The 22,058-nt window shown below is 42.0% G+C and overlaps 1 protein-coding gene across 1 annotated transcript in view; it reads right to left on the bottom strand.

Annotated features, from left to right (window-relative positions):
• Positions 1-1,592: 1,592 nt before the first annotated feature.
• rab11bb (RAB11B, member RAS oncogene family, b) overlaps positions 1,593-22,058 on the bottom strand; it is a 27,622-nt gene continuing 7,156 nt past the window's right edge. Inside the window, exons 3-5 of the mRNA XM_052133730.1 lie at positions 13,082-13,275; positions 9,723-9,803; positions 1,593-3,615 (exon numbers count right to left, since the gene is read on the bottom strand). Of these exons, the coding sequence (XP_051989690.1) occupies positions 3,470-3,615; positions 9,723-9,803; positions 13,082-13,275 (421 nt within the window). The 3' untranslated portion in view covers positions 1,593-3,469. The remainder of the gene's footprint in view (positions 3,616-9,722; positions 9,804-13,081; positions 13,276-22,058) is intronic.

Genomic DNA, 22,058 nt, shown 5'->3' with positions numbered 1-22,058 from the left:
AAGTCTTAATGCTTTATAGGCCATCTTGGTGTAATTCTCTCGTAATTATTCTTAATTTCCTTCTGCCGGGCTACTCTGATTTTACAAGTGTGTTTAAGTTATTGTTTTGTATGCATATGAGTTTCATTTTTAATCCTTTTTTTAAATAACTTATTAGATCCAAGAGAACTAAATGTGCAATTCCGTCATTGACTCGTATACTGTACATTTTCAAAACATTGCTCCAGTGGTCTAAATGTATTTGATATTTTGTTTATATAGTTTATTGGGCCTGCTCGATTGTTAGCTGCATATATGAGTGTATACACCCAGTTCTACACAGATGCCCTGCGAGTGGCCTGAGATCAGAAGCAGTATCTCTTATCATTGGTTTCCTGCAGCAGCACATTGCAGTAAACCACACAAAACAGAAACCACGAACAGAAATCTAGATCACTTAGATCAACTGCATTGGGTTGGCACACAAGCCACACCCGTATATATATAAAAAAAAGGTGTTCAGAGGTTCCTCTTTCATAGCTCAGGAAACCTAAATGTAACATAACCACAAAAAAACCCCCATCAAGAATTGACTGTCTCAGGTGTTTCTACTCAAATTCCTTAGAAGTAAAAATAGATGCACATGAGTCATTGTTGCGCTATAAAATGAACTTGGATAACACATTTGCTCTCCACTTTATCTCACTGCCATCTAGTAGAAACAATTGAGATATCAAAGAGATCTCATATGTGATTTTTCTTACCTACAGGTGATGCGTTGTCTTAAAAAGACCAAAAAGCTCTTGAATAGACCTAATTGATAGAATCACCATTTCTTATTCATAATTGAAGTACAAGATACATATTTTAAAAAAAGGCAACAGTTTATTAATATTGCTCCCAGTTAGATCATTTAATGTATAATGTTTTCATTTCAAAGCATAATTGACACAGTATGTTAGTATTCACAATTTAAGCATTGGTTTTATTTGTAGTTTGAAAATGTCCAAAATGCAAATACGTTTTTGTGCATGTGTATATATATGCATGTGTGTGTGTGTGTATGTGCATGTGTGTGTATGTGTATGTGCATGTGTGTGTGTGTGTGTATATGTGCATGTGTGTGTGTGTGTGTGTATATGTGCATATGTGTGTGTGTATGTGTATATGTGCATGTGTGTGTGTGTATGTGTGTATATCTGCATGTGTGCATATGTGTGTGTGTGTATATGTGTGTGTGTGTATGTGTGTGTGTATATGTGCATGTGTGTGTGTATGTGTGTGTGTATATGTGCATGTGTGTGTGTGTATGTATATGTGCGTGTGTATATATGCATGTGTGTGTGTGTGTGTATATATATGTGAGTGTGTGTGTGTGTGTATGTGCATGTGTGTGTGTGTGTGTATATATATGTGAGTGTGTGTGTGTGTGTATGTGCATGTGTGTGTATATGTGCGTATATGTGCATGTGTGTGTGTGTATATCTGCATGTGTGTATATGTGCATGTGTGTGTGTATGTATGTGTGTGTGTGTGTGTGTGTGTGTGTGTGTATCTGCATGTGTGTGTATGTGTGTGTGTGTGTATGTGCGTGTGTGTCTATGTGATGTGTGTGTATATGTGCATGTGTGTGTATATGTGCGTGTGTGTATATGTGCATGTGTGTGTGTGTATATGTGCATGTGTGTATATGTGCGTGCATGTGTGTGTATGTGTGTGTGTATGTGCATATGTGCGTGCGTGTGTATGTGTGCGTGTGTGTGTGTGTATATGTGCATATGTGCATGTGTGTATATGTGCGTGCATGTGTGTGTATGTGTGTGTGTATGTGCATATGTGCGTGCGTGTGTATGTGTGCGTGTGTGTGTGTGTATATGTGCATATGTGCATGTGTGTATATCTGCATGTGTGTATATGTGCGTGTGTGTGTGTGTGTGCATGTGTGTGTGTGTGTATGTGCATTTGTGTGTGTATATATGTGCGTGTGTTTACAGCTAATGTCCAGAACAGCATCAGAGAAGCTTCAGAGACATTAAGGTGTGTACGACAATAATGGATCTAAACATACAATAATAATAATAAAAAGTATGCAATAATGTATTTTTTAAAGAACTATGCATATAAAAAATAAATGGCTATTTCTAGTGAGATGAGCTCTGCATATGATTCTAACAAAACATGATGCTTCTGTTATTTAGCTGTTTGTTATATCTGTTAGTTTTACACAATTGTTCCACATAAGTGTATTTGTTATTTTATACACCTCTATAATCCAGACATGAAAACATAATGAAAACAATGTGTGTTTGGAGGGGCGCAGTCTGATGTATATGAGACTCAACACCGCACCAGCAGCTTTATCACATTTAAACGCTCAGAACAATATTGTTTGCATTGTAACTTCATTTTGGTTTTACTTTTGCTCAAGATTTTCGCTGTATTATTTCACCTCAAAATGAACAGCAAAAGTAAGAGGACAAATATTGCATAAGGAAAATGAAGCAGATTTTTTGTGGCATTTATATTTTTTGCATTTTCAGGACAATTAAGCACATTTCACCCTAAATAATAGGAGTACCATAATGCCCAAAAATCTCATTATTATTTCAATATTTTATAATACAAGATAATTCAAAGATTTAGCATTGAAATGGTATCATGTCCCAAAAATTAGTATGCCATGGTTCTTTTTTTTGTTTCATACAGAATAATCGAGACATACGAGTTATTTTCCTCATTTACAAACAGTTGCATATTTTATTAAAGTCTGAAATAAAATACAATAAAATATCAAACCTGAGTAATCTATTAGTCATAAAACATTTTTAAATTCATATAATATTCCAAAAGGTGATTATCATTAAATTCTTATCATATAAAATGACCATTATGTATGAAAACATATGCATTGAAATAATATATCATATTTTTTGTTGCATTACAGTTATAGGAATTTGTTGGGAAAATGTGCTTAAAAAGTCACAATGCAAATAGCTGCAATGCTCCTAAAAATTGGCTTTATTTTCTTTAAGCAAAATATATTTCCTTATTTATTTTTATGTTGGGGAGAAATATGTAAATATCTTGCACTATTGATTACACCACTTTGCTTTACTGTTCAAGGATGAAAATGAGCATTTTGAAACATTAAAATGCAATAACAGAGAATATCTAGGTTGAATGTTTTTGTCCATGTTCCTCTGTGATGGCGAGATATGTTCATCCGTCGACGCTGTTAAAACTGAGGTTTACTGTATGTTTAAACCACTCTCGAAGACAATAAATCACAGCGCAGCCCACACTTTTAAACTTTACTGCATATGTGTGCTTGTGAGTTGACAAGCTATCAAAAAGAAAATATATGACATGAATAAAATTGAGAATATTAGTGGCACAACATGAAGTGGGCATCAGATGAGTAACAGGTGTGTGTGTCTGTGTGTGTGTGTGTGGAGGGGGTGGGGGTGTCTGTGACGGCTGGTTGTCATGGTTACAGGTTTTGGCAGCATTGTAGTTTGTTCCCTTTCTGACCGTCTGTGGTGGGCGGTACGCTGATGTCGACCACGTTGTTTCCCGGCGATTCGTCGTGGGCTGACCGGTCCGCAATCTGCTTCTGTGATACGATGCGATAGATTTCTACAAAAAGTGCAAAGAGAGAAAGTTTGAGCTCATCTGGAAGATGTGAAATGTGGATGAGCCACATTTGAAGTATGATGGGGCTATTATAGTTTGATTTTATAGTTACAGTGGCAAGAAAAAGTTTGTAAACCTTTTTCGGCATTGATTGCTCATGTAATGTGATCTCATCTTCATTAAAGTCGCATGTACAGAGAGACTCAATGTGCTTCAGTAACAACACACACAATTATACTCTTTCATGTCTTTATTGAACACATCCCATTAGACATTTACAGTGCTGTGGAAAAAGTAAGTGAACCCCTAGGCTAATGATGTCAACAAAAATAATTACAGCCAGAAGTTGGCAAACCTGGCATCCAGTTAATGAAACGAGATTGGAGGGGGGCCTGTGTAGCTCAGCGAGTAAAGACGCTGACCAGGCGTGCTGAGTGACTCCATCCAGGTCTCCTAAGCAACCAAATTGGCCCGGTTGCTAGGGAGGGTAGAGTCACATGGGGTAACCTCCTCATGGTCGCTATAATGTGGTTCTCACTCTCGGTGGCGCGCGTGGTGAGTTGTTTGTGGATGCCGCAAAGAATAGCGTGAAGCCTCCACACGCGCTACGTCTCCATGGTAATGCGCTCAACAAGCCACGTGATAAGATGCGCAGATTGACGGTCTCAGGCAATTGAGATTCATCCTCCGCCACCCGGATTGAGGCGAGTCACTACGCCACCACGAGGACTTACAGCGCATTGGGAATTGGGTGTTCCAAATTGGGGAGAAAAGGGGAGAAAAAGAAACTAGATTGGAGGTGTGGGTTAGAGCTATTTTGACTTATAAAAAGCACTCAAACATTTTGAGGCATCTGCTGTCTCAGATGACTTACAATCAAGAATGGTTGCTTTGCATAAAGCTGGAAAGTGTTAAAAAAATTGTCTTGAGGAGCTTAGATATTCATCTGTCCACAGTTAGACAAACTGTCTATAAATGGAGATGATTTAGTACTATAGGTACTCTCACTAGAAGTGGCCGTTAGATATTCATCTGTCCACAGTTAGACAAACTGTCTATAAATGGAGATGATTTAGTACTATAGGTACTCTCACTAGAAGTGGCCGTTAGATATTCATCTGTCCACAGTTAGACAAACTGTCTATAAATGGAGATGATTTAGTACTATAGGTACTCTCACTAGAAGTGGCCGTTAGATATTCATCTGTCCACAGTTAGACAAACTGTCTATAAATGGAGATGATTTAGTACTATAGGTACTCTCACTAGAAGTGGCCGTTAGATATTCACCTGTTCACAGTTAGACAAACTGTCTATAAATGGAGATGATTTAGTACTATAGGTACTCTCACTAGAAGTGGCCGTTAGATATTCATCTGTGCACAGTTAGACAAACTGTCTATAAATGGAGATGATTTAGTACTATAGGTACTCTCTCTAGAAGTGTCCGTTAGATATTCATCTGTGCACAGTTAATGAAACTGTCTATAAATGGAGATGATTTAGTACTATAGGTACTCTCACTAGAAGTGTCCGTTAGATATTAATCTGTCCACAGTTAGACAAACTGTCTATAAATGGAGATGATTTAGTACTATAGGTACTCTCACTAGAAGTGGCCGTTAGATATTAATCTGTCCACAGTTAGACAAACTGTCTATAAATGGAGATGATTTAGTACTATAGGTACTCTCTCTAGAAGTGGCCGTCCAGTCAAGATGACTCAAAGGAGACACCGCAGAATGATCAATGAGGTAAACAAGAACACTAGAGTGACAGATTAAGATTTAAAGGAATCATTGGAGCTGGTTAACATTTCCTTTCATGAGTCTACTGTACATAAAACATTAAACAGGTATGATGTTCATGGCAGGACATCACGAAGGAAGCTGCTGCTTTCATACAAAACATTGCTGCATGCCTGAAGTTTGCCAAAGACCACCTTGACACTCCACAACACTTCTGGGAAAATATATTGTGGACTGATGAAACTAAGGTTGAATTGTTTGGGAAGAACACGCAGCTCTACATAAGGCATAAGCAGGGCACTGCATACCAACATGAAAACATCATCCCAACGGTGGAGTACGGTGGAGGGAGCATCATAATTTGGGGCTGCTTTGCTGCTTCGGGGTCTGGACCGCTTGTCGTCATCGAGGGAAAAATGAATTCCCAAATATATCAAGATATCCTACAGGATAATATCAGGGTGTCTGTGCACCAGCTGAAGTTCAGTAGAAGTCAGGTGATGCAGCAGGACAATGACCCTAAACATCAAAGTAAATCCACTACAGAATGGATTAAAAAAGAAAAGTATTGTGTAGTAACAACCTACATGTAATCTGGATTACATAAATTAAGAATTTATAATTAGATTACCATTTTAAATGTGCATAATCAGATTAGTTACTTTTATGGATTACATTACCTATCGGGGGTTGCTGAAAAATTGCGGTTCGACTTCATGTTTACTAATGTTTTGATTGTTATAAACAATTTAAATTAAGGATTTTCATCAAAACATCCATTAAGTAATCTAAAAGTAATCAGATAAGAATACCTAAAGTGTAATCAAAAGATTACAATTCAGTACCAGATTACATTTCAGAAGTAATCTACATAACACTGCCGTTTGATGAAAGAAATCCTCTTAATCTCGTGCGGCCCCGCGTCCACATGTGTGGATGTTGTATTTTGGCTTCGCTAAAGACTCTAGACTGCCTTTAAAGGGTTAAACTTCTGCCGCACCAAGTCACGTGACTCAACAGCATGCCTGTTTTGTTGTAAAGAGTCTCCAGTTGCGTTTGATATGCCGCTTTAAATAATCTGTTAATTTTGTGTACATCAGGGCGCTGATAAACAAGATGTCCACATTTGTGGACACTGGCACTGCATTTCCTAAAAAGTAGATTAATAAAGTTAGTTAATTAAAATGACTTTTAGCATTCAAGGTGAGAAGGGTTGAGCCTGGTCAGTACCTGGATGGGAGATCTCATGGGGAAACTAATGTTGCTGCTGGAAGTGGTATTAGGAAGGCCAGCAGGGGGCGTTCACCCTGCGGTCTGTGTGGGTGCTAATGCCCCAGTATGGTGACAGGGACACTATACTGTAAAAAGCCACCGTCCTTTGGACAAAACGTTAAACTGAGTCTCTGTGGTTGTTAAAAATTCCCCCATTGGCCCTTATCAATCATGGCTTCCTAATAATCCCCATCCATTAATTGGCTGTATCACTCTACTCTCTCCTCTCCACCAATAGCTGGTGTGTGGTGGGCGTACTGGCGCACTATGGCTGCCGTTGCATCATCCAGTGGATGCTGCACACTGGTGCTGGTTGAGGAGAGTCCCGTTCACTGTGTAAAGCGCTTTCAGTGTAGTGTCAGAAAAGTGCTATATACATGTAATGTTCATTCATTCAAATGCATTCCTATATTTTCTGTGCATTTTCACATTGAGAATCAATGGGTTCATCCAAAAACTGATCAATGTTGCGTTCAGAGGCTTTATATGGAGTTAGAATGAAAATAAGGTGCGTTTCAAACTGTTCTGAGACCAGTGCAGACAGACAGCACACTGGAGGTTAAGTCATGCACTAAATAGGGAGCAAGGGAGCATCCTATAGCTCTCTATAACTGTTCTGAGACCAGTGCAGACAGACAGCACACTGGAGGTCAAGTCATGCACTAAATAGGGAGCAAGGGAGCATCCTATAGCTCTCCTATAACTGTTCTGAGACCAGTGCAGACAGACAGCACACTGGAGGTTAAGTCATCCACTAAATAGGGAGCAAGGGAGCATCCTATAGCTCTCTATAACTGTTCTGAGACCAGTGCAGACAGACGGCACACTGGAGGTTAAGTCATCCACTAAATAGGGAGCAAGGGAGCACCCTATAGCTCTCCTATAACTGTTCTGAGACCAGTGCAGACAGACAGCACACTGGAGGTTAAGTCATGCACTAAATAGGGAGCAAGGGAGCATCCTATATCTCTCTAAGCAGTTAAGTGCGTTCACTCCTAAAATCTGATCAAAAGTTCAGTTTCAGGCTGCAGATGATGTTTGGATCACTCAACATGTTAGACACACACGGGACAATGATCATCAGTACATAGATTCACTATTTATAATGGATCATTTTATTTGAACATGGTTGGCTGTGATTGGACGATGCTGGGCCTTAATTTGAATCCAAATTAATTATGCTAATTTAGATGTAATGTCTCAAAAACATGAATAATCAACACTCCTAAAAACACAACAATCTGTTTTCTGTAGCTTAGTGATATTTACAATTTCACGACATAGTCCCACTGACCACATTAATGTTTAGGAAAACTATTTGGTCTAGGAAAAAAAATATATATATATATATATATTAGGGTTGTGCCGATGAATGATATCATCGTCCATCGTGATGGCTGACCAACATCACGATGTAGAGCCACCATCGTGATGCCACGCCCCCTTTTGCGAGTCTTGCTAGTGTGACTCACTAATCCTAGTCTCTTCTATAGTTAACCTAAAAACTTTGCAGGGATTGCTCTGTAAATTAAATTGAGAATATAACTAATGCATATATGCTATTTTTAAATACTGTAGTATATGCCAGAGACGTGACGTGTTAGTCTGTGAAAATACCGTGTCAGGCAGGCTACACAAATATTGATCTTGACATTGTTAGCTTCTTGTCTTTTTTTACATGTCTTACACTGTACATTTAGATTAAAATATTTTATGTTGTAGGCTACAAGAAAATAGCCTTTATTAATTCATTATTAGTAGTTGTAGTGTCTCAGAAAATCTTGCTCATTGTCACATAGCTCTTGTATACACTGAAGCGGCAGTTTAAGATAAACCCAGACCAGCTGAACGTCAAATCACTTTTGTCTGGTTAATACTTTTAAAGAAAAATTTCCTTGGCCATAAATCCATAATGTCAAATCAAATGAAAGAAACAAGGTGAATATGAATAACACACATTTATTAAAACATAGAAGAACAACAAATAAAGAACAAGAAAGCGGGAACAACACTCAGACCGAAACTTCGGCATTAACATTTCACTTATAATTAGCAGCACAATTAACTTCAGCACAGGCTACAAAATAAATTATGTTATTGAAATATTGTAAAGTGGTCATATGAACTACACAAATGAGCGTTTAAAAAATAATATGCAAAATCGAATAGCTCCATAGCGGATGGCGAAAAATGCGTAAAGAAGTCTAATATCTTTCACCATAGACCATGTTTAAATTTCGATGTTTCTGGCCAGAAATACCAACATATTCACTTTATCTGGTTTTAATAAGCTGCGGATTGGAGTAACTACACTACCCGCTGTGCTGAAGACCAGCTCTGATGGAGTACTGGTAGCACATATGCACAGATATTTCCGTGCTAATCTTGCCATGAGCGGAAACCTTTTGTCGTTCGTTTTCCACCAAGTCAGCGGGTCCTCTTCCCCATCAATGGCCATTTCCTGCAGGTACATGGTCATTTCTGCCTCCACCTTTTGCTCATCAGTGAGTAAAATAACGAAATTATAGTTTTTAAGTGGAAAATAGTATTTATGTAAAGAGATATATTAAAATAAATAGTGCACAACTCTTCTTAAGTGAAAGCTAAAAAAAATGCTTCACGTGTAGGTGCAACCTACTGATAAAGCGCCGACGAGTCATTAGTTGGGTTAGTAAAATAACGAAATTATAATTTTTCATATAATTTTTGAAAATTATATGAAATTATATAATCCCCACCGCCCACTCCACCGACGATATCATCGATCCATCGCGATGTTTTACTGTCAACATCGTCAACTGTCAATTTAGGGGACATCGCCCAACCCTAATATATATATATATATTTTTTTTTTTTTTGCTTGTTTATTAGGTGCTAACCAAACCCTAACCAAAAAGGTAAATGGAAATGCACACAGCAGTCATGCTCGGGTCTCAAGAGGTACATGTGGTACAATGATTTTACAACATTTAAGACGGTTTAGAGACTCACATGGGCTTCATATTTGGGAACTCCCCAAAAATGCTGTAAAATCACTGTCAAATGTCCCGTGTACTGGAGATGGAGTTAATTTGTGTAGTCACTGCATACCTGTTAGAATATTCTTGAACGCCTCCTCCACGTTGGTTGAATCCAGAGCGGACGTCTCAATAAATGAAAGATTATTTTTCTCTAGAAACAAGGAGAGGAGAGATTAATGTCATCTGCTCTTCAAATATCCCCATGAGAACATTCAGTGACCTACATGATGTCTGTACACCAGAAACACGGTTTCATTAGAAGTGTAATCGACCTGACCATGAAAACTCAATGCACTGATTTTGTATGTAATAAGCAATTATAAATGTAATGTTACCGGCAGTGCATGCTAGCACTGTGTGCTACTAGTTATAAATCATTAATAAGAATAATTTATACATCCATTTCTAATGCAAAATACAATTATTGACACATTTTCAGTTCCAATATAATTGAACTGAACCAAATCAGAACCAAATTTCAGATTTGATGGCACATCCAGTGGTGGGTAGAAATGGATTACATGTAATCTGGTTTATGTAATAAAATTACAAGGAAAAAGTACTTGTAATTCCATTACATTTTAAAGTACTCGTAATTAGATTAGTTACTTTTACAAAATTACTGATTACAAATTTAGTCATGTCATTTGTAATCTGTACCAAACTACAATTCTGAATAATTATAAAGATAAATAATGGCGAGTATTATTTACTATTATTATTATTATTATTATTATTATTATTATTAATTGTACTATTTACGCCTCTAACTGAGCCAATTAAATTTTGAATGCAACTTATTTAAGAAAAATACATTCAAAATTAAGATAATTTGGTCGCACTTTACAATATGTTTGTGTTTTTTAACATTAGTAAATCCATTAGGTCTCATGAAATAACAATGACAACATTAATGAATCTCAGTTAATGTTAATATATCAAAATACTGTTTGTTCATGTTCATATTGCATTAACTAACGCTAATGTCTTATTTTAAAAATGTATAAGTGTATGTAGAAATACACATTACCAAATGTAGTACATGCTGTAAATTAGGGCCACAACTAACGATTATTTTGATAATCGATTACTCTAACGATTATTCGACTATTCTGCAATTATTCAGCTTGTGCCCCGACGTAAAAGGTTGTATTAAACGTGCTTACTAACAATAAAGAGGACAAAATCATCTTTTAAAAACATCTCTAAATGACATTCACTGAATGAAAGGAAAATACTTTATGAAGTTTAATTCAATAAAGAAGTTCACTGCAAAAATCCTCTTGTTATCAAGTATTTTTGCCTTGTTTTCCATTAAAAATTGTCTAAAAATCCTTAAAACAAGATACATTTAATTGAGAAGCAACATATAAGATATTTAGACAAACTTTAAGAGGATGTATCTTGTATATAAGTGTATCTTCGAGTCATCATGTTATAGTCTGGCTGCATTAAGCGTGTGCGCTCGAGGGATGGGCGTCCCGTGACAGAGTGTGCATAATGTGATCTCATGTTACGTTCAATTAGATCAAACGACTATTCGACAATGAACGACAATTATTTTTATTGTTGACTTTGTCCATAACGTCGACTAATCGTTTCAGCCCTACTGTAAACGCATTGTTCACTGATCACTGTTTGCGTTAACTAATGTTAACACATATAACCTTATTGTAAACCGTTACCAATCATTTAAAAACAGAGAGTCTATTAACACTAAGTGCAAACAGCCCATCTTGTTGGCAGAGGCTCCGCCCATCACTGCTCGGACCAAACTCAAGACAGATATGAAAGATTTATGTGGGGTCAGCCGCTGATCTAATGATGGTGGGCATATTTGAGACGATAAACTGGTTAACGTGATAGACATTTAGTGGATTAAGAGATTGGATAACTAAAGGTGTGTTCACACTTGGCAGGTTTGGTTAGATTAAAAGCGAACTCTGGTGCGATTGCTCTGTTCGTGCGGTTCATTTGAACATGTGTGAACGCTGCCACCCGAACTTTGGTGCGCACCAAACAAGCGAACCGAGACCGCCTGAAAAGTGGGACTCTGCACCTCGTTTAATGACCACGGCGTGGTTTTGTGCACAGCCATTACAATTCGAAAGTCGCGTGAATACATGATACTGCTATCGCTGTTTATAACTTTTAAAACTAGCGGGTTGATGTCACATGTCGCTAATCCAGTGATGCTGGTAGTGACGATTTTCTCTGACCAATCGGTGATCTGCAGGATTTTGACGGCACATTTCGTCTCCCCCAAACCCCCAAAAAAGCGAGCAGAGTTGATGGTTACAATGGTGTACCCCTTCAAACATTCAACGTCCTTTCATGTACCCCCTCTCTAATGCATAGATAACATTTACACAAGGTATTTTGAAAATATGTATATTTAACACATTTATCTTTGTAAAACAACTCCCTTTTATTAAACAGGTTATATTTGTACATGTTTTGACTTTATATTAATCATATATATATATATATATATTGGATAAATGGCTTACTGATTGAGATGAGTATGCTAGATATGATATAACTGCATAATTTAAACTCCCCCCTCATCGCAGTACGCAAGAATAGCGTCATTGCAGGTACGGCATTGCCGGCCGACTTCGAAGCATTGCAGGTAAGTCTCTGTGCAATTGCATAACCCATTGTCACCCCACGTACCCCCAGGGGTACACATACCCCAGTTTGGGAAACACTGACTTAGAGGAGGCGATTATCTTTCAATCGAGTCCACACACAAGGTGATCGGATGTATAGATCATTAGATAATCTACATGAAGCACAATGTTACATATGACCACCAGGAGATGGCGCCAAATACATGACACAGACTCAATGATGACTCAAATGGCACAGAATGAAACTCAAATAATTTTTGTTTCGCTATAACTTTTGATCCTTTTGTCGTATGAACACAAACTTTTTCTTAGGTACAGTTGACATGATTTGGAACAAAACAAAACCTAGATATATATAATGTCAAATACGAAAAAAAGGACATTTTTGGCTCAATTTTGTTGTTGCTTTTCAGCAGTTTCTTAGGCGGAGAGTCTCAGAATGTATCAAATTTATATCATTAACATTTTTTATGCTGTGATACCAAACATTTGTCCCTCCTTGTTTCTTTTGGGGTTTTTTCTTTAGTTATAAGCCTTTATTTTTGGGTACGCTACTGAAACAAGAAATCTTTAAAAACACCTTCATAGCTTAAAGGGTTTAATCTGATCACTTTAAAGGAAAATGAATATGTCATCTTAATGTCGGCAATTCAAAGAAAGAAACACATTGGGATTACTTTTTAGTTTTGGGAATTTTTACCCCCTATATTATTTTGCTCATGCTCACTGCAACGTTATTAAAAGGTTCAAATAAACAAACTAATGCATTCCCCAGCATCTCCAGAGCAGTCTGTACCTGCAAAGGCTCGCGCCTCATCGGTGGGCACTGCCCTCAGGTGCCGTAGGTCGCTTTTATTCCCCACCAGCATGATGACGATGTTATTGTCGGCATGATCTCGGAGTTCCTTCAACCAGCGTTCCACGTTCTCATAGGTCAGATGTTTGGCGATGTCATACACTAGTAGCGCGCCCACAGCGCCACGGTAATACCTGCACAGGTAACACAAACACACCAGTGTGAACTTCCGAATAAACAACTCATACAAAATAAAAAAAATGTGTATCAAAAACAAAATAAAAAAATGTGCATCAAAAACAAAATAAAAAAATGTGCATCAAAAACAAAATAAAAAAATGTGCATCAAAAACAAAATAAAAAAAAGTGCATCAAAAACAAAATAAAAAAATGTGCATCAAAAACAAAATAAAAAAAAGTGCATCAAAAACAAAATAAAAAAATGTGCATCAAAAACAAAATAAAAAAAGTGCATCAAAAACAAAATAAAAAAAAGTGCATCAAAAACAAAATAAAAAAAAGTGCATCAAAAACAAAATAAAAAAAAGTGCATCAAAAACTGTCACGATGTGGGTAATCAGGAGAAGGGAGACGGCAGATGCGGATCCAAACGCAGTTTTATTCATATATGAGTACACAGATGAAAAGGCACGGGAACAAAAGAAACGTCCTCGAGGGGAAAATAAACTCAAAGTCAAAAGGGTGAACACAAGTTGACAAACATCCACGAAGGGGCACGAACACGAATTAACATCAGGGAGCAGGAACAGCAAAACATGAAACGATCCATACACGAACACTCAACAGATAGAACTCAAACAAGATGACAGGGTAATAAACAGAAACCAATGGCAAACTAACGAGGGACAGGTGAAAGCAATGACGGAAAACGACTCGGTTACTAACGTAACCTCGGTTCCCTGAGAGAGGGAACGACTATTGCGTAAGTAGCTTACGCTATGGGAAAACTCCGCTTCGAGAAATATTGAAGTCTTTATGTAAAACGCATTGCAGCTGCACAGCAGACAGTGATGAGCTGAAGCAGCTCGGTCATTGGCTGTGCTGCGGCAACTGCTTCGAACCAATGACGGGCGATTTAGAACGCGCCACCAATGGGGGCGCTACGCTGCCAGGCTCATAGCCTGCTGAAATTAGCATATGAGGGCTATATAATGAGCATCCCGTCATTCCGGTTCTTTAGGTTCAATCGACTGAAGCGACTGACCAAGCACAGGCACGGCAGCTTACGCAATAGTCGCTCTCTCTCAGGGAACCGAGGTTACGTTAGTAACCGAGTCGCTCCCTTATCGAGAGGTCTCTCCTATTGGCGTAAGTAGCTTACGCTATGGGAACCCCATGTAAAACGCCGTGCGTGCTGACTTCGCTGTATAAAGCCAGAGGCGGGTGCCTGAGCCTTAAGCAAAGTGATGTTCCACGAGCCGGCCAGAGGCGAGCTATTTAGTGGGGTATGACAGGGCTCTTACCTACAAGGTGGGGTGCTCCTTGTACAAACACAAACACATATCTTATGTACAGAGTTTTTGTGTACTGGTACGCATAATAAACCCTCTAAGCCGGTCAGAGACGGACCTTATAAGGGAGGAGATAATGCCCAGCATGTACATACTCCAGTTCATTCCACAGTCAGACTGATAGAATGTTGGAATGTAGTGAGGGACCTGTAGGTTATAAAACCTGATAAATGTCGGCTGAGGCCCAGCCTGCCACGCGACAAATATCTTGAATGGGTATCCCACTCGACCATGCCCACGAGGAGGCCATGCTTCTCGTAGAGTGAGCTCTGACGCCTAAGGGGCATTGAAGGCCCTTGGCTTCATAAGCTAGCGCTATAGCATCCACTATCCAGCCGATATTCGTTGCTTTGAGACAGCGAGACCCTTAGTTCGGCCGCCAAAGCATACGAATAATTGTTCCGCCTGTCTGAACAGGGCAGAACGCTCCAAATATACTCTGAGCGCCCTGACCGGCAGAGTCAGTTTGCGCCGTCCTCGCCTGCTGAAGACGATAGCGCTGCCAGAGATATCACCTGTGCCCTGAAGGGTGTAGAGAGCACCTTAGGAATGTACCCGTGCTTTGGCCTAAGGACAACTCTGCAGTCGTTAGGTCCAAATTCCAGGCAAGCAGCGCTTGATGACAGCGCGTGCAGGTCGCCTACTCTTTTAACTGAAGCGAAAGTGCCAGCAAGAGCGTGGTTTTGAGCGAGAGCTGCTTGAGGTGCACGGTTCGGAGAGGTTCGAACGGGCACCTTTGAGTGCGTCCAGGACCGTGGCCAGGTCCCAGATTGGCACCGAAGGTGGGCGAGGAGGGTTCATCCTCCTAGCCTCTTAGGAAACGAACGATCAGATCGCTCTTTCCCAAGGAATGTCCTTTATCAGGATCATGTGACGCTGCTATAGCAGCCACATAGACTTTGAGCGTGGAGGGTGTGCGACCGCCTCCAGCAGCTCCTGCAAAAAGGCAAGTACACTTGGTATCTCGCGACGCTTTGGGGTTCAAGCTCTTGGTATCACACCAGTCGCTGAACACTTTCCATTTTTGGGCATACAAGCCTCGAGAGGGGCTCGTGCCTCAGCAATGGTTTTCAGAACTCCACTGGGGAGGTTCTTGGGAACCCGCTGAGGGGCCATGCATGGAGGGCCCACAGATCGGGCGGGATGAAGAATCATCCCGCTGGCCTGTCCGAGGAGGTCTTGCCTCAGTGGAATCGGCCATGGGGCAGATTGCATCATCTGTACCAGCTCTGGAAACCATGTCTGGTTTTTCCAGAGTGGGGCTACCAGGAGCACTGCACATTTCACCTCCCTGATCCGACTGATGACCTGAGGCAGCATCGTGATCGGGGGAAAAGCATACAAGGGGCGGCTCGGCCAGATTTGGGCGAGCGCGTCCGTGCTTTTTGAGAAGAAGAGAGGGCAGTGCGTGTTCACCTTGGAGGCGAAGAGGTCGACCTCTGCCTTGCCAAAGGTTTTCCATAACCACTGAACCGTCAGAGGGTGGAGAGACCATTCTCCTGGGAGAACTTTGTCTCTGGATAGCATGTCCGCTCCTTGGTTCAGGACGCCTGGCACGTGCGCTGCTCTTAGCGAGCGCAGGTGGTGTTGTGACCATAGGATGAGCTCCCTGGCCATAGAGTCCACCTTGGCGATTTATATACGAAACTACCGTCATGTTGTCCGCTCGGACCAGGACGTGTTCGTTTTGCAGGTACGGAAGCAGGGCTCTGAGAGCCAAGGCGACCGCTTTCATTTCCAGACAGTTTATATGTAGGCGCTTTTCCGGGTTTGACCAAAAGCCGGAAACAGGCCTGCCCTCGTAAAGGGCCCCCCATCCTATTTTGGAGGCATCTGTCATGATAATTTTTCTCCGCGTATTCACGCCCAGACTCACGCCGGTTTGATACCATTTTATGGCTTTCCAGGGCGTCAGGGCTCTTATACAGCCGTGATTCGCTCTGATCAAAAAGTGGCCTGAGCGCCACGCGTGAGTGGGGACGCGGCTCTTGAGCCAGCGCTGGAGAGGACGCATGTGCAACAATCCTAGCTGGAGTACAGCTGATGCCGAGGCCATGAGGCCGAGCATTCTCTGAAATCGTTTGACGGGGGCGTGCGCGCCCGTTTTGAACAATGTTGCAAGGCGTCGAATAGAGAGCGCGCGTTCTGATGAGAGGCGCGCTGTCATCTGCACTGAGTCTAGCACTATTCCCAGAAAAGAAATATTCTGGCTGGGGGATAGCACGCTCTTTGCAAAATTTATTCTCAGACCCAGGCATTGTAAATGGCTGATAGTCCAAGATCTGTGTGTCATTAACCCTCTGGGGTCTGAGGGTGTTTTGGGCCCTGGAGAAGTTTTGACATGCCTTGACATTTGTGCTTTTTTCAGTTGCTTAAAAACATATTATTATATTAATGGCTAAAGTCTGATAACACTGTATTCAGCACAAACTGGGCTACAATAATATGTGAGCAACATGTATGTACAGGTTTGTATTTTTGAGAAAATAATGTTTATGCATGGTTTTTGAAAAACGAAAATTTTAAGTCACTGAAATAAGCCCATATAACACATACTAAACATACTAAACATTTGACTTTTGAGAACTGGATCTTGTAGCCTAGAGTTTTGCTACAAAATGATGTGAAAATCATCCTGATCACTCATTCATACAAAACAATATAGTCATTTAACTTTTGTGTGACAATTTTAGAGCTGAATGGTAATATGCGAGGAGGCGTGAACGATCATGAATATCGATGAGATTCACACCTGAGGACACTCCTCTGGGCCCATCAATGAGGAATGTGACAGAGAGAATTAATGTGAGGAGACTTAATGATCAAAATCAAGTTTTAAGTTAAAAGAAGTAATCTGACTATATATTTTCTTTACATAAAGACTTTACTTAATTTTAGACCTACACTACCATTAAAAGAAGTCTCTTCTGCTCCTCAAGACTGCATTTATTTGATCCAAAATACATATGATAATATGCTGATTTTCTAATATGGGCATATTTAAAGTGCATTTTAACCTGAACAGATATTTGCAAGCACAAGCTTTGTTGATGATAACGAGTCAGCATAAACACATTAAAATATAATCTAACATTCATATTATTTTTATATCATATTACATATCATATTTATATAATACAGCATACAATGTAAATAACAACATTTACATGTAACTAAAACTTGCCTATTAGGACATGTCAATACTTTGAATGTCAAATGTCAAACTTTGAATCCTGTCTGGAAACAGTCCCACTAGTAAAATATGTACATGTTTATATAAAATAGCATGTCAGCTAATGAAAACTAAATGACTTACTCGTTTGAAATTGTATCCTCTGCTGGAACAAATCTCTCTTCAAAATACAAATGTCCACCTCTTCGTCTGAGAAAAATGTTAACTCTTCCTTAATAGCCAAGAGTTTGATCGCCTGTGTATCGTTACAAGCACGCAGAAAAGTTTAGTTGTGTTTGTTTACATCAAATCTCGCAGTCGGGGCGTGTACTTTTCCCTTGATCGCCTCAGCACATTAGCGTATGAATGGCGCTCTGCTGGTGGGTGGGATCACATTACAGATAATGAGATGGACCGGTAAAAACTGTACATCGCTTTGTTTCAAACAGATTGCATTGCAGGAGAATATTTGTTTTAAATTTGAATTGTTTTATTTAAAAGTAGACATTTTAAGCTTTCTTTAGACATATGTTTCATGTTTGTGTGAGAAGAATTCGCGGAGTTTAAGTTAATTTTAGTGACGTGTTTCTGAAATATGATCGTGAACACAGAGACTCCTGAAAGCTTACCCTTTTATTTTATTAATTTAAAAAAAACACAAGGTTTTGATGTTAATATGAGTGTACACAAAAAAAGAAGACCCTCTATAGTTTATAATCATGTATTGATTGTATTTATATGACCATAAATGACGGAGTATTTTAAGTCTATGTTACTGCTATGTGAAAAAAAAACAGCAAAACGTGCCGGCGCGTTTGCCGACCCCAGGGGGTTAACTGAGCCTCTGATTGTGCTATGATTAGCCAATCGTCGAGGTAATTCAGTATCCGCACTCCCCGCTGTCTCAGGGGGGAAAGTGCTGCGTCCATACATTTCGTGAATGTACGGGGGCCAATGACAGGCCGAATGGTAGTACTGTGTACTGGTATGACTGTCCCTCGAAAGCGAATCTCAGAAAAGGCCTGTGATGAGGCGCTATCGGGATGTGAAAGTAAGCATCTTTCAAATCCACTGATAGAAACCAATCCCCGGGGCGAACTTGCGCGAGGATCTGTTTGGTTGTTAACATTCTGAACGAGCGAATCATTAACGCTTTGTTCAGATGTCTGAGATCCAGGATGGGGCGAAGGCCACCGTCCTTTTTCGGGACGAGAAAATAGCGGCTGTAGAAACCCGCCCCGCTCAACGAGGGAGGAACAGTTTCTATAGCGCCCTTCTCTATCAGTTTGAGCACCTCGGTGCGTAGAACATGTGACACATCTTTCCTCACTTTCGTCTCGACCACAGCTGAAAAGCGGGGTGGTCTGCGGCGAATTGAAGTGAGTATCCGTGTTTTATTATGTTCAAAACCCATTTTGGCATGTCGGGGATTTTTTCCCAGGCTTCTGCTCGCACCGATATGGGCTGAATGCCGGCTGGGGGTGTGTCGTAGTGACGCATGGGCCCCGCCGGCAAATCGCCTTGTGCTACCACAGAATCTACAGCTCTCAGAGGCGCAGGTGCGCGCTGAGCAGCCGTATTGAGTGCCGAGTGCAGAGGTGCGTGTGAGAGTACAGGCACATGCGCTATTTCCGACATGTTGACAGCATGAGTGCTTGAAACTGTATGAACAGTGTTTTGAAGTGGGGGTGCATTCATCATAATGGGCACGCGCGCCACGTTCATAAAGCTTTCCGCATTTAGCGGGGAGTTTCTTAGCTCGCGCATTACATCTGTGATGTTTGCGGCATAGCTGTTTGAAACTGTGTGAGTAGCTGTGTGTAGGGGTGCGTGCAATGCAGCAGGCACACGCGCTACACTTATAGGGAAGTGTTTGTAACTGTGGGAACAGTGCTTGTGTGTAGCGGTGCATACATAACAATAGGCACACGATCTACATGTTTGGGGCCTCCAGCCTGAGCTGGGGAGGTGTTTGGCACTGTTTGGACAGTATTGATATGTGGGAATGCGCACTTTAGTGTGGACATGTGAACCCCTAGTGACACAGGCAGAAAATGACTCTTTTGGTGATTTCTGTGTGTCGCCGTAAAAACGGCGTTTGATTGCAGGTGAGCGAGTTTTATGACTGGCCCATTGACTGCTGTATGGACATTTCCAGCCGCCTGTAAGGGGACTGGGTAATGTTTTGAATGTTGGAGAGGAAGCAGTCCGGCATCTGCGAGACACGTACTTCCTCTTTTCCTTCCTGTTGCTAGGAAGACTTACGAGGCTCAGAATTCAGGGTGATTCTTGGTCGAGGGCCTCGTTGCTCCTGCGGCTTTCTTCGGCCAGCGGAACGCGAGCGGCGTCGAGCGTCCTTCTCCGGTCTGCTCTTAGGCTGGGAGACAGGTGGCTCTGCCCTGGCTCGCTGCTGCTGCTGGGGCGGTTTTTGAGATGAGCTGGAGCGCTTAGGCAGGAAGTGGGTGATTCATAGCTTGCGAATCTTTTCGTGCCGCAGTGACGCGCTCCGTGAAATCTCTCACCGTATGTCCGAACAGGCCGCTCGGAGTGACAGGCGCGTCAAGGAAAGGTGCTTTATCCGCGTCCTTCATCTCCGTTAGCGTTAGCCACAGATGGCGCTCAAGGACGACCAGGTTAGCCATGGCCCGGCCAATGGATTGGGCGGTGGCCTTTGTGGCTCGCAAAGCTACGTCCGTAGCAGTGCGTAGGTCCTTAAAAGCATCAGGTTCAGGTCCAGACTCGTCCATAGAGCGGAGAAGTTTGGCTTGAAACACTTGTAGAACCGCCATCGAATGCAGTGCTGACGCAGCTTGACCGGCGGCGGCGTATGCGCGACCGGTGAGAGCTGATGTGGTTCTGCACGGCTTCGATGGATGAGGGGCTCTGGTCTTCCATCCAGCGGTGGAGGGTGGGCATAGATGGTTGGCCACAGTCTCCTCTAGGGGCGGAGTTGCCTCGTAGCCTCTTTCTCTCGCGCCGTCCACTGAGGAGAGCAAGGAAGAGAAAGAAGGCTTTAGGCGAGCCGAGTCGCGGGGCTTTCCACGACTTTGTGAGCTCGTCGTGCACCTCAGGGAAGAAAGGAGAGGGTCGCTGTCAGGGGCCTGCCGGCGCCCTGCAGGAACCACTCATCCAGCCGGCTGCGGGTGGGTTCTTCCGGAGAAGACCAGTCGAGCCCGAGGTCTTCCACGGCTTTTGACAGGATACTGGACGATCTCCGAAGTCCATACTGGTGCCAGCGCTCGTGTCCGCTGTTGTAGATGGCGCTGGGTCGAACGAGCCCGGCCAGTCGTCAGATGCAGCGTCAAGAGAGAGGCTGTCATCCTTTCGATCGTCGTCCCCCGATGCGCCGAACGAGACGAGACCCACCACTTCGTTGGAGGGGTGCAGGCTCGCTCTCGCGAAATGGACCGGCTGCGGGGAGACATCTAGTAGCGGCGATGCACGCGGGGACTGAGCCGGCGTGACATCACCGAAGTCGGGGTGCTCTGGCAGCCTCTGTGAGCGGCGCTTTTTCTTGCGCGGCTCGAACAGAGGTGGCAGCACGGGGGCAGCCGGCTCGCTTGCGGTGAAAACGGCAAAGCGAGCGCGCAGCTCGGCGAGGCCCAGGGCGTCGCATTCAGGACATCCGCCCTGAATGAGTGCAGCTTCTGCATGGTCCAAACCCAGGCAGCGAGTGCAGAGGACGTGCCGATCTCCGTGGAGAAGAGGGCCTCTGCACGAGGCGCAGGCTGAAGCCATTTGAAACAACACCTCAGAAAATCACTCTTTTAGTTCTAAAAAGCGTCGCGGGGGCGAACGCTTGTAGAAGAAAAAGGATATGCGATGCGCGCCGGATGGCGTAGCAGAAGGCTTTGAAGGCGGCTGTGCCGGCGTCCTCTCAGCAGTCCCGCTGTGTGCATGTCAACGGCGGCGAAAGACTCCAACAATCCGGAGGATCCAGCGAAGAGAAGGTCTTCGCTGAAGGAGATTAAATCTAAAGAACCGGAATGACGGGATGCTCATTATATAGCCCTCATATGCTAATTTCAGCAGGCTATGAGTGCGCGAAAGCGAGGCGCGCCCCCATTGGTGGCGCGTTTTAAATCGCCCCGTCATTGGTTCGAAGCAGTTGCCGCAGCACAGCCAATGACCGAGCTGCTTCGCTCATCACTGTCTGCTGTGCAGCTGCAATGCGTTTTACATAAAGACTTCAATATTTCTCGAGAAACGGAGTTTTCCCATAGCGTAAGCTACTTACGCAATAGGAGAGACCTCTCGATAAGGGAACACGAAC

The sequence above is a fragment of the Xyrauchen texanus genome, chromosome 9 (genome assembly GCF_025860055.1).
Source record: "Xyrauchen texanus isolate HMW12.3.18 chromosome 9, RBS_HiC_50CHRs, whole genome shotgun sequence".
NCBI classification, from domain to species: Eukaryota; Metazoa; Chordata; class Actinopteri; order Cypriniformes; family Catostomidae; genus Xyrauchen; species Xyrauchen texanus.
This window is presented reverse-complemented; position numbering and strand designations above follow the sequence as displayed.